This window comes from Apium graveolens, chromosome 7, assembly GCF_009905375.1.
Source record: "Apium graveolens cultivar Ventura chromosome 7, ASM990537v1, whole genome shotgun sequence".
In the NCBI taxonomy this organism is placed as follows: Eukaryota; Viridiplantae; Streptophyta; class Magnoliopsida; order Apiales; family Apiaceae; genus Apium; species Apium graveolens.
In genome coordinates this window covers 47,621,168-47,634,917 of record NC_133653.1, presented here as the reverse complement: position 1 = coordinate 47,634,917, position 13,750 = coordinate 47,621,168, and the positions used below count along the sequence as shown (strand labels likewise).

The following is a 13,750-nucleotide window of genomic DNA, read 5'->3' as shown; positions in this document are numbered from 1 at the left end:
AGTAGCCCGGATAACTGGATGACTCCTTACATAGCTTATTTGAAAGACGGGACCCTACCAGAGGATCAGAACAAAGCACGCTACCTCAAGTATAAGGCTGCCCAATTCTTTCTGGAAGATAATCAGCTATATAGGAGAACCTTCTCTGCACCCACTCTCAAATGTGTTGACTCAGATTAGGCAGATTATTGTCTGCGGGAGGTACACGAAAGAATCTACGGAGATCACCTAGCTGCCAAAGCAATAGCCTACAAAGTCATCAGACAAGGTTACTATTGGCCCAATATCCACGCAGACGTAGTCGCATATGTGAAGAAGTGCAGCAAATGCCAAAAGTTTAGCAATGTTCTGAAACAAAGTCCATCCTTCCAGGGTCAGTGCTATCCCCGGTCCCATTCGCTGTCTGGGGAATCGACATCATGGGTCCTTTTCCCCGGGCAAAAGGAGATCTGCATTACGTGTTGGTGTCAATTGATTATATGACTAAGTGGGCAGAAGCCAAGGCCATGAGAACCATCAATCATCAAGACTGCATCAAATTCATGGATTCAATTGTGATGAGATTTGGGATTTCAATGGTTCTGCTCTCAGATAACGGGCCGCAGTTTGTTGGTTCAGATTTTGAAGCATATTTGAAAGAGCTCAGGATAAAGCATTAGAAAGCGTTTATAGCCCATCCACAAGGAAATGGACAAGTAGAGGTCACCAACAGGACCATACTCCGAGACTTGGAAAAGAGGTTGGAAGAGTCTAAGAAGAACTGGCCAGACGAGCTCCCGAAGGTCTTATGGTCTTACAGAACCACCTCCCGGACTGGAACCGGTGAAACTCCATTTAAGCTCGCCTACGGCAGTAAGGCCCGACTACCGGTGGAAATCAGATCCCCCTCCCACAGAGTGGTCAATTTTGACGAAGTCTTAAACATTGAAGGCCTCAAGACCAACCTGGAGCTCATGGACGAAGTAAGAGATCGGGCTGTAAAAATGATGGAAAGCTATAAAGAAAAGACAAAGCTCTACTTCGCCAAAAAAGAAAAAATCAGAGAGTATGAAATGGGAGATTTGGTACTTCGGCACACCGAGGCTTCGGACCCAACCAACCAAGGGAAGCTACAACCCAATTGGGAAGGGTCCTATATGGTTAAGGAAGTGCTCCGCCCAGGGACCTACAAGCTAAGCTATCTCAGCGGGTCCGAAGTCCCAAATACTTGGCACGGAGCCCGCCTGAGGAAGTTTTACCAGTAAGGGCAAGGTGCACATTCCTGGGTCACTTCTACTTTTATGTTATGATAACTTGATGTAAACACTCTCCTCATACACCCCAGAATTTAATTTTTGCTCAATTTTGATTTAAATGAAAAACTTTTCTTGCTCAAGGTAATTTTATGATGTCGTTTGATTATTGTCGCCATACAACTCAGAAAAATTTCAGTAAGGTAGAAAAATTTCAAAACCCCATCCCGGGGACCAATACACAAACCATGTATACTTAGAAAAATTTTACTCAGTTAAAATTTTAAACCCCATCCCGGGGACCAATACACAAACCATGTGTACTTAGAAAAATTTTACTCAAAATTTTAAGCCCCGTCCGGGAACCAATACACAAACCATGTGTACTTAGAAAAATTTTACTCAGTTAAAATTTTAAGCCCCATCTCAAGGACCAATACACAAACCATGTGTACTTAGAAAAATTTTACTAAGTTAAAATTTTAAACCCCATCCCGGGGACCAATACACAAACCATGTGTACAGAAAATTCTTTATATTGTTAAAAGTTCTAAGCCCATCCCGGGGATGATACACAACCAAGTGTACTTAGAAAAAATTTAACAAAGAATAGCAAAAACCAAATACAGAAAGGGAAATATATTTACATGCTTACCCAGGGAAAAACAAGCCCCGAACCAAATCCAAACCAGAGTCATACGAAATTTAAATAACAAGTTTAAAAGCCACAAGGGCTAAGTCTGGAATAATAACAAACTGAGAAAACAAATTACAAGGCACGAAGCCTGGATCTTCACTCTTCAGTTCTCGGGAGGGGGAGGAGTCTTCTCGCAGACATCTTTGGGTGGAGGAGATGGCTGCGCCCCGGAGGTGCCCTCTACAGCAGTTTTGGCTTCCTCACGACGGAGCTCTTCTGCGAGGTACAGCTCTATGAACCCGTCCATATCACCGCCCGAATTCTTAGCCAGGTAAGAAGAAGCAATGTCCCAGCAGATGTTGACCTTCTCAAATATCTTGTTGTTGAGCTCCTCGTAGTAGGCTGGAGTACCCAGGAAGGATTCAAGGACCTCCTCCGCCCGGGGCCTGGAAGTAAGCTCTTTCTTCAAGTTCTCCACCATCCAACTCCTTCACCGTAACCTTATTCTTATCCTCCCTTATACGGTAATTATGAAGGATGGTAGAGCAACCACTGATCCGAGCGTTAGCCTGAAAAGAAATAAAAAAGACTCAGTACTGGTGCAAAGGGAAAAAGAGAAAAGACGATAAGGGAATACTCTTACCTCTGAAACATCCCGAACAAGGTGATCAAGGAAAGTATCCAGATCCTCCTTGGCATAGCACTCAAAATCAGAAGGGGAGGCATAGTTGTCAAACATCTCATTCCAGTGATTGTCAAGAGTCATCCGGTCCAAGAGGTTCTTCAGGGCATCCTCCTCCACCAGTTTTTGGCTCTCCTCTTCAGAAGGGCCTGAGCCCTGAAGCAGCCACTCTCCTATGCTGGGGAGTTCCGGAGCCACCAACACCATCTTTCGCGGCCTTCCTCTTGCGAGGGTTTAACGCACCAACCCCCTCTTCCTCCAACTCCAACACCTCCACCTCCTCGGGCTCCGGAATAATAGGCGTAGTAACCACCGGAATAGTCTGCCTTACACTGTTCCCCGAAGAACCAGCATCCCGGGCCTGCGAACCACTACCAGCACCAACCTTCTTCTTCCCCGAGTCCAGCTGAACAGCACCACCGATCTTCTTGAACCTACCAGCCAAATCCTTGAACTGCTGCGAAAGGGTCGAGCAATGGGAGCCCTACACAAGGAAACAACAGTTCAGGAAGAAGAGATCGGAACACGAATATATGTCAAGAAAAAATACAAGAAAAACAATACAGAATATAGCACTTACAGCCAACACTATACAACGTTTAGTTATCTAAAAAAGTATCCCGAGTCCACTGGGAACCCAAAGCCATCACAAAGTCGTACATCTTCGTCAGGGCAGCTCCACCGAGCCGCTCGGTTGGGAACCTGTTATTTTTTAAAGCAGTTTTATACACAGGCATAAACTCCAGGTCCCCACCCCGAACGAAGTTGAACTCCTGGTGCCAATCCCGCAGCGAATTCAACATAAAGACAGGTGCACTCTTGGCATCAGCAGGAAACCCGCAACCATCTATGTTGAATGTGAACTCAAACATGGGAGGTAGGGTGGATTTCTTAATCTTAAAGAGGTAGTGGAAGAGCTTGAAGGTAGGCAGATACTTCTTCACATGACAACATGCAAGAAACCAAGAAACCCACTTAACAGAGTTTGGGGCCAACTGAGTAAAGGGTATTCCGTAGCATCACGATATAAAGACTTGATGAACTAGTGAAGGTTTGGCCTCATGGATGCTCTAAAGGAATAGCTACCCAATGGTAAACCCTCTCGTGAGGCTCGGGCCACCTCCACTCCATATTATCCCCGAAGTGAAACACAACTTTCACCAGGTCATCTATTTTTTGAAGATATATTCAGAAAGGTTGGGGTGACGGGGAGCTGGAACATAATTAGTCCCGGGAGCGTTATACAAAAGCTCATCCATACGTGCTCCATCGTAAGGCTCCTTCGCCCCGGGCCTATAAGCATCAGAAAGGTCCCTGAAATAGTAATCATGCGGGGGACTGTTCTCTCGGGTCTGAACAAAGTAGTGGTCTATGTCTACCCAAGACCCATCTCTTCTACCCATAGTCTGCCCCAGATTCAAAAGGAAGGTGGGAAACTCCTCAACTACGGGTTGGCGACAGGGAGGCATACTATCGGGTTCCGGAGAAGAATCACTAGAGGAATGGTCAGGAAGTCCGAAGTGAGGACGGTCGGGCCTACGCTTAAGGTTAGCTAGTTGTTTCACTTTTCCTCTCCTAACCATATAACCCCGGAGTCTATGCCATTTCGAAAAGGAAAGAAAAAGGAGAAAAAGAAAAACAGAAAGCTACTTGGAAACAGTTAACCTAAGAATCGAAACACCAAGATATATCCTACAGTATATACATACATATATATGCTTACAAATAAAAACCATGAACAGTCACGAACAACAAAAACAAACCCAGTTTCTTGCATAAATCAAACCTCTTATTTGTACATGTGCATAAACCAAAACAAACCCAGTTCTCTATAAATATCGATCGTTTTTTTATGAAAACAAAGCCTAGAACTCTCAACGACGAACGACATCAAATCCACATTCAATTCACCAAAACTCAACACAACAAAAGTAAACTAATTCGGATGTTGGACACACATGCATTCGAAAAACTCAGACTACGAATATTCATTAACAATCACGAGAAAGCAAAAATGCAAAGAAAAGTTTGAAAGCTTACAAGAAGGCAGGAGAAATAAGGTGGCTTCAAAGAGAAAAGCTCCCAAATTTGCCTTGAAGAAAAGTTGCAGAGAGTGTTTGATTTTTGTAATTACGTAAAGAAAAAAGAAATGGCAAAGGAGGGGTATTCATAGGCACAAATGAGGTAATAACCCACTCAACTGCCATACGATCGTGCTCGTTGGATGTAGACACGTGGCACAATCCTGAGCGTCCAGAAAATAACCACTGCAGTTAATGATTACATCGCTGTAATTATTCAACAGGCGCGGATTTTGAGGAGAAAAAAGGAAAAAAAAACTGAAACGTTTCGTATATATACACATACATATACATATATTCCTACAGGAAACTCAACCGTCGTCTGACACTCCGGGGAAAACGCCAAAATACTGTGCACCTGTCACATCTGTACCCAGCAGCCCAATCGTATGGCCTACCCAAACACAACCCCGGAGACTTGTATCCAACAACACCCCGGGGTTAGGGGCCACAAGTCAAAGAAAAAATGCAAAAAAAAATTCAAGTGACAAAAACCAAAAGGCCTACCCAAACACAACCTCGGGGACTTGTATCCAACAACACCCCCGGGTTAGGGGCCACAAATCAAAGGAAAAATGCAAAAAAAAATTTAAGTGACAAAAACCAAAAGGCCTACCCAAACACAACCCCGGGGATTTATATCTAACAAACACCCCGGGGTTAGGGGCCACATATCAAAGAAAAAATGCAAACAAATTTCTGAATCACGCAGCTCATAACACACGCTCTGAGAAAGAAGACTACTCCCCCATCCGGGAAAACCCACATAAGGGAGTGGGAGGCAAATGATAGGTCATAAATAATCAAGCCCAAATAAGAAAGCAAAAGCCCAGATAGAGAACACCCCAGGCCCAAACTGGGGTGGTCCCCAGGCCACGGGACACAGGACAAAAATGTCAACTGTCTCATGTTACCCAAAATGGAACAATTGCATCCCAACCGTCCACATATAAGGATCCCAAGACAACACTGGTGGAAGAAGGACACCCGACCCCACAGTCAATCCAAATCATCTAATCACTCACCAACCAAGAATGATCAAGGGATAGGATGAAGAGGTACAAACCCCCAAAATCCTAAATCTTGGGGCCTATAAAAGGCCCAAAAAGAGGGTTTTAGGGGTTGAAAAATATTTTGACTGCTACACACCTATACACACACCACTATACATATTTTGAATAACTCCTTCTTCCCTCTTTTTCTTCTTCAAGAAAACCCCATTCTTATTCTCACGCCGGAGTTGCCACGGGGACATGACCCTCCTCCGGTTCTATTTTGCAGAGTCCTCTACCTAACAGGTTAACCACACATCGTCTGCCGCATGGACGGGGCCCTATCTTGCGTGAGAGAGGAGAAGACCCGGGAAGAAATAGAGTTATCATGCGGTGTAAATTTATTTGTTTGGTGGACTCTATCTGATCCAGGAACATGATTGATCCATCAAATGGAAAAAGTTCTCCGTCCTTGCATTTTTTTATTGTAAATTTATGTATCAGGCTTCTACTTGAGTTACCATGCTTAGTTTCATTTAGTTTCAAAGTGTTCACTCAATATTGTTATAAAGATTTGCCTTGTAACCTGGTATTGCATTATTCAGCTATCTGTGAATCCTTTTGTACATTAACATATTTGCATAGCATGCCTTGAACCTTTATATGCTATCTGCATGACAAGAATACATATTTTTTAAAATTTATCTTAATAGATGAGAACCAGCAACACAATGTTTATTACTGTAGTGAGTGCTTCTACACATGTTGAACATATCTAACAAGTTCCTTTTACACCGGGTTAGGTGCTTATAAAACATTGCTTAATGGTAAACTAAGAACATGGAATAAATGGTAAGATGACATTTTTTTAAAATAAAATCTTAAAGTTACATTTTTTTATTTTTAAATTTGTATATTTGGCCTCTGAGTTCAGATAGAATGTAAAACTTTACAGTTTTGAATCTTATGCTAATTTTTTTTATGGTAATTGTCATTTCCGGTTTCTTCTTGCTTGTACTTTCGATATTGCAATATTCTGCTACCTGTAATCCCTTCATGTGTATTAACATATTTGCATAACATTTCTTGAACCCGCTATGAATATGGCGTTTTCTTCTTAGTGGATGTGTAAATGGCTTTGTGGTGTTGGTAAAGCTTTTCTCAGTGATAGTAGCAGATAATTATGTCATTGTGTTATATATTGGAAATTACTTTGCTAAATTTTCTATTTTGGAGTACATTCTGTGCAACTGATAGTATAGATAACTATGTTGTTGTGTTATATTATTGTAGTACCCAGAGTAGATGAACCATTTACTTCCTTTCAACTTTCCAGCTTGTTCTCATTTTTTTAAGAATTCTGGTTTGACTTTGGATTTGTCACTAAGTACCCCCATTTCAATTTCACCTGAACAAGTGTCACCTGGAATTTTCATCTGCAAGTGAGTTTCTCATATTGTAGGCCAATTATTAGTATGCTCTATCCATATAATGATAGAAGATGTTTAGGTTTTGTTATTAGTGTTAAGTTTTCAGCCAGTTTACATTTTCATCTAAGATTTAGATAATGTTTCTTAGAAACTTACATCATAAGTTACCATATATTCATATAACATAAAAGCCTCTTATTTCGACTGATGAGATTTTGTGGAGTAACCAGCTCATCTAAAACCTTAAGGTGTTAGAGTAAGGTCCCAATAGGATCATATATTTAACACTCTCCCTCACTCGAAAGCCCATTTATGGGTCGAAGAGTGGAACACCGGCGCCCATCTTTGGGGAATAATTGCCTTTAGTGTCCACAATAAATTGTGAGAAAGTTGGGGGGTGGCTGGGAATCGAACCTTAGTTCTCCCGCCAGCCTAAGCTCTGATACCATGAGAACAATGATAATATGATGATAAATATTCAATCACAGATTGACATTGATTGGAGAGAAAAGAAAGTCCGGATTAGTTCTCATTATAGAATTGCCCTTAAATTTTGGATGCCATGACATGTATCCAATCATTGTCCAACATCTTTCAGAAGAATGGCCTTTCATGCCACAATAAGTGCACTATGGAGGTCCTTTGACATTTTGTGATTTGCTATACATAGCCATGACCTATGTGTCTCCACTTGGTTTGAGCAATAACTCTCTTTGAGCTTCTTCCTGTATTAAGGCAGCTGCTGCAGTTTCGACAGAAGGCAGAGGGTTTGACAGCAATAATTGACTCCTCTGAGCAGCATAAGTTTCATCAATTCCATTTAAAAATTGAAACAACCTTGATTCCTCTTTTTGATTTTCAATAGCTTCAAGTAATTTTACCACTTCAACAGTAGGACCAGTTACAGTTGGTAACACATTTAGGGTATATAATTCAACCCACAATGACTTCATTGATGTGTAATAATCATTCACAGAAGACATATTTTGTCTAACATCATACAGATCTTTATTTAACCTGTACTTTCTAGATCCGTTTGTGAGTGCAAAACGAGTTTCTAAATTTTTCCAGATAGCATGAGCAGAGGTCATATACATAACAGACTTTTTAATAAGAGGTGAAACATTATGAGTTATCCAAGCTATTACCATATGGTTGCAGGTGTCCCACATGTCTGCTTTGACTTCATCATCAGTAGGTCTGCTCACTGTTCCAGTCACAAAACCAAGTTTTCGTTTCGAGGCGAGATTGATCTCCATCGATCTGCACCAAGATCTATAATCTGCAGATCCTTGAATTTTGTCAACAACTATAGAGTTGGGGTTATTAGATGGGTGTAGAAAAAGTGGGTTTAACATTTCTTGAAAGGTCATCTGACCTGATGTAGTATTGGTGCTTGAAGATGCCATTTTTGTAAGAAAAGAGTTTATTTTTAAAAGTAGATCTGAAAGAGAAATAACTGAGATAAAGACACAGTCTCAGAGCTTGGGGATCAAGTTAAAGTTTTTCTCAGGAGCTCTCTGGCTCTGATACCATGTTGAGTAACCAGCTCATCTAAAACCTTAAGGTGTTAGAGGAAGGTCCCAATAGGATCATATATTTAACATATTTAAAGGATATTAGTGGGGATCTTATGGCATGTTGGTATTACTATTACCACATTTAGGCATTTATGTGTTGTTACTCGTGTACAATGTTGAACTTCACAATGTGAAACGTTTTAAGAAGATGTAGTTGAGATTGTCTAGGCGGGTTCTTTTTGGTTTATTGCTATGTTTTAAGTTGATTTCTATGTTTTTAGAAAAATGGCTCTGATATAAGCCTAACTAGAACTTACTTAGTATTTAGGAGGTCAATTTGTTGATTTCTATGTTTTCAACTTTGTAGTTTCTTGTTATCTTACTTCTGATTTAACAATAACTTGTTAAATTCTGGTCTGACTTGGAATTTTTCTAATACCCCATTTCTGTGTCACAGGGACCTGTCTTTATTGGAGTTCTTTTCCAGGAGATCAGACTTCTGGAGCTGCAATTGTTTTCTCTTCTGAAATAGATGAAATAGACTTCTAGTAGTTAATACCTTAAACAGTAGGTTCAGTTTTATATGTATTCAGTTGAAATCAATGGGGGTAATTCACTGCATTTCTTAACATGTAGGATAAATTGGTACTTGTTTGCTAAAATGACCTGAAAATTAAAGAATTTTTCAAGTTAATGAACCATCTTTATGTTTACAATTTTACGCGAAAGTCGATTGATGAGATTTGCAAGTGATGTGATCTTGATAACATGGTTTAAAAGAATGTTAGATATTTGTGGTGACATTTTTATTGGGTCTTGTCACTGCTATCAAAATTGTTAAGTTCGATTTGTTGTGACTTGTTCATGTTGTTAAAAAGAAGGGTAATGTTGTTCAAGGACGAAGAGATGATGGGATTGTATAGGCTCTTTTTTAGTTATTTGATGTATAATCTTTATGATCATGTTTTCACTATATTTTTAGTCGATTTTGCATGTAATTGGATTATTATTTAATTAGTTTTCATGTTTTAATATAGAAAAAAAGGAATTCTTATTATAGATGGAATGTTGCTGAAATTACAAAATTTGAAGTAAATTCTAGCAAATTTCGGATTTTCGGGACAGTTTGCGCGGTGTTTATTGTTTTGGCTATAACCGGAGCTCCCGATATCGAAATGAGGCGATTCAGGTGCCGTTGGAAAGCTTAAGAGAATATCTTTAATTCAAGTATGGTCTCAGATTTTATTGACCTTCCAAACTGCCCATAAAAAGGCCAGAAAAAGCCAGTCCAGATTTCTATTAATTTAAGAATTCTACTTTATGTAGGATACTTATTTGTATTGTTACTAAATAATTAAAATAATATAATATTTAGATGTTGGGCAGTTAGTTCAGTGTGGGAATAGATTCAAAAATATTAGACACGTACGTGACTGGGGGAGAACAGTTACACACAAAAACAGAGAGAAGCACAGGAGAAAGAAGGCAGGAAAGAATTCAAGAGGAGAGTTGGTGAAGCAAGATCAAAATCTAGAGTTTTATCTTCTCTTCTCTTTACTTTTCTTAATTGTAACCTTGTTACCATGTATTCATTGTGTATATCTCTCTTTATTGTGATGTTGAACTAATTCTGCTTCTAGGCCTGTAATGGATTCTTATGATTTCCTATAAATTACTCTTTCATTCTCTATTATGGTGTTCATTACAATTGTTTATAGTGATTTGTATGTAATGCTTTTCAAGGAATGATTAACCTTGAACTTGAATTGGTAATTTAGGTTGACTTGGAAGGAAAAATCTAAATTAAGACATAATCACTATAAACAAGGATTGGCATATGTGTTAATTTGTGTTTAAGATAGGAATATACTTGACACCCTTGGTAGTCAATAAGGTTGTAATTAATGCTGTTCAGAAACTTAAATTCTTCGTAGGAATACGGAAATTAGTCAATGAATTAGGATCACTTAAGATACGGAAGGTCCTTGTGATTAGTTAGATGCCTTAGACTAATAATTGGAATACTAAAATAGAGATATTTGAGTAGTTTATTGAAGAACTCAAGATGAAGTTATGTTCCTAGATAATTTAATATTGAAATTTATTTGTGTTCGTTTATTAACTAGTGGTAAATAATTTATATTTTGTTTTCACTTGAATTAGAAAAAGAATGGTGTTTGGTAATTAACAGCTTAAAATTAGTCTATGTGAAAATAAATTATTTATACTACTTGTTACGACATGTACACTTGCATTTGAGTTGTAAAATCGATAACAAGATTTTGGTGCCGCTGCCGGGGACTACTTTTAAGTATTTATTTGTTAATATCAATACATTATTTAGAATTTTAAGATCAAGTTAGTTTATGTTCTTTTGCTTTGTTTTATAGGAGTTTAACGTTGTACGCGTAAACTTGGTTCATCTTTAATTCTTCCACTTGATTTGAAGATTAAGAAAACTGCAAGAAGAAATAGAAAGAAAGCTAAAAAATCTAGGAATCAGTCATCCACAATGGCTGGAAATGCAAATAATCCTCTGGATCCTAATGCTGGAAGGCGGCAGGTTAAGGAGTACATCATGCCTTCATTCGAAGACATTCACTCTAGTATTGCAAGGACAACTATTGCATCAAATAACTTTCATGTTGATTCAGCAACAATGCAGGCTATTAGGGACAACAGGTTCAATTAGCTTTCAGCTGAAGATCCGAATGCTCACTTGAGGAATTTTCTTGAGATTGTTGATAATTTTAAGGTGAATGGTGCCTCTGAAGAAGCCATCAGATTGAGGCTATTTAGTCGTTCTTTGGATGGGAGAGCACGGGAGTGGCTTGATTCTTTTCCAAATAATTCTATCACTACATGGAATCAACTTTTTGAGAAATTTCTAAACAAGTACTTTTCTCCAGCAAAGACTGAAAGATTGATCAAGGAAATTCAGAATTTTTAACAGTTTGACATGGAGTCTCTTTATGAAGCTTCTGAGAGGTTTAAAGACCTTTTGTGAAAGTGTCCACATTATGGACTATCTGATCAACAAAAGATTCGTACATTCTATAATGGTTTGACTATTCAGTGTGCTACCCAAGTTGATGGAGCAGCTAGAGGTTCATTGATCAACCAATATCCTGAGGATGCTTTTGAGATTTTGGAGTATATCACTTCAAATAATTGCAGGGCTTATGATAGAACAAGTTCAAGAAAAGTAGCAGGTGTGTATGAAGTTGATCCTTTGACATCTTTCTCAGCTCAGATGGTTTCTCAATTTGAGGCTTTAAATAAAAAGCTTGAATATTTATCAGTGGATAGGCACCAACAAGTTCATCCTCCTCATCAAGTTCAAAATTTATCTATTTCTTGTGATATGTGTGGGGAAGGACATCCAACTCAACAATGTCCATTGATTTATCATGATGCAGCACAGTCTAGTTCAGTGATTTTTGTGGGAAATTCTAGCAATCAGCAAAACAATCTATATTCCAATACCTACAATCCCGGTTGGAGAAATCATCCAAATTTTTCATGGAATAACAATGCTAGACCAAACATGCCATACAAGCCTAATGCACCACCGGGGTTCCAACATAATCAAAGGTCACATGAAATGGAGAAGACAACTGAAGATCTTTTTCTTCAATACATGCAAAAATCCGATGCTTTGATTCAGAGTCAAAGTGCATCCATGAGAGCTTTGGAAATGCAAGTGGGTCAATTGGCTAGTGCAATCAACAATCGTCCGCAAGGTTCACTACCTAGTGACACGGAGCCAAATCCTAAAAATGATAAAAGGGAGCATTGCAAGGCAATCACTTTGAGGTGTGGAAAAAAAATTAAGGGAAATACGAAAAAAGTTGATGATAGGGTAACTAAAGAAACTTGGTCTAATGAAGATCCTAAGGAGGTGAATGAAAAACCTAATACAATCTCAAATTCTCAAATTGTTGCATCATCACCAAAAAAGTCATTGTATCATCCTCCTCCATTCCCTCAACGTTTACAAAAACAAAAGCAAGACAAGCAATTTCAGAAATTTCTGGATGTTTTTAAGAAATTGTCAATTAACATCCCTTTTGCCGAAGTATTCGAGCAAATACCAAGTTATGTCAAGTTCATGAAGGAAATTCTGTCAAGAAAGAGAAGATCGGAAGAATTTGAAACTGTGGCTTTAACCGAGGAGTGTAGTGCATTTTTACAGAAAAAACTCCCTCCAAAACTTAAATATCCGGGAAGTTTCACTATCCCGTGTACTATTGGAACGCAATACTTGGAAAAGCTTTATGTGATTTGGGGGCTAGTGTGACTTTGATGCCACTTTCAATTTTTACAAAGTTGGGAGTTGGTGAATTGAAGCCTACATCGGTGAGATTGCAATTGGCAGATAGGTCTTTGACATATCCAAGAGGTATTGTTGAAGATGTTCTTGTAAAAGTGGATAAATTTATCTTTCCCGCTGATTTCATTGTGCTTGATATGGAAGAGGATTCAGAAAGTCCTTTATTTCTTGGTAGACCATTTTTAGCAACGGGAAGGACTATCATTAATGTTCAGAAAGGAGAATTGACTATGCGTGTGCAGAATGAACATGTGACATTTAATATTTTTTCGGCCATGAAGGTTTCTAATGATGAGGAGAGTTATTTTTCTTTGAGTGCTATTACAGGTGATGATGATATGCACATGATGAAGCATCATACAATGGATGCTTTAGAGTTGTCTTTACAAGAAGCAGGTGATGAAATTAGTGAAGAGATTGTTGAATGTATTAATGAACTTGATGTATTGCCTACATACAAAAGACCTTTTCAAAAGTTTGAGTCTTTTGAGATGCCCGAGAAGCTTAAGGCATCTAAGACTTCTATTGAAGACCCTCCTGAATTAGATCATAAACAACTACCAGCATATCTGAAGTATGCATTTCTTGGAAAAAACTCTACTTTTCCAGTGATTATATATCTTCCACTCTTTCAAATGAACAAGAAGAGAAGTTGCTTCGAGTCTTGAAGGAATATAAAATAGCTATTGCATAGAAGATTGGTTATATTCGAGGCATAAGTCCTTAATTTTGTATGCACAAGATCTCAATGGAGGATGATCATAAGCCGATTATTGAGCATTAAAGGAGGCTGAATCCTATTATAAAAGAAGTGGTGAAGAAGGAGATCATCAAGTGGCTAGA

General features: G+C 38.8%; 3 protein-coding genes across 3 annotated transcripts; 2 read left to right on the top strand and 1 right to left on the bottom strand.

Annotated features, from left to right (window-relative positions):
- Nucleotides 1-419: 419 nt before the first annotated feature.
- LOC141673591 (uncharacterized) lies at nt 420-1,244 on the top strand. The gene is made up of 2 exons (XM_074480345.1): nt 420-578; nt 660-1,244. The coding sequence occupies exons 1-2, from the start codon at nt 420-422 to the stop codon at nt 1,242-1,244; spliced, it is 744 nt and encodes a 247-aa protein (XP_074336446.1).
- A 6,487-nt stretch (nt 1,245-7,731) lies between these two features.
- On the bottom strand, nt 7,732-8,463 carry LOC141673590 (uncharacterized). The gene has a single exon (XM_074480344.1). The coding sequence runs from the start codon at nt 8,461-8,463 to the stop codon at nt 7,732-7,734; it is 732 nt and encodes a 243-aa protein (XP_074336445.1).
- A 2,623-nt stretch (nt 8,464-11,086) lies between these two features.
- LOC141673589 (uncharacterized) lies at nt 11,087-12,874 on the top strand. Its single transcript, XM_074480343.1, has 2 exons — nt 11,087-11,239; nt 11,651-12,874. The coding sequence occupies exons 1-2, from the start codon at nt 11,087-11,089 to the stop codon at nt 12,872-12,874; spliced, it is 1,377 nt and encodes a 458-aa protein (XP_074336444.1).
- The last annotated feature ends 876 nt before the right edge of the window (nt 12,875-13,750 follow it).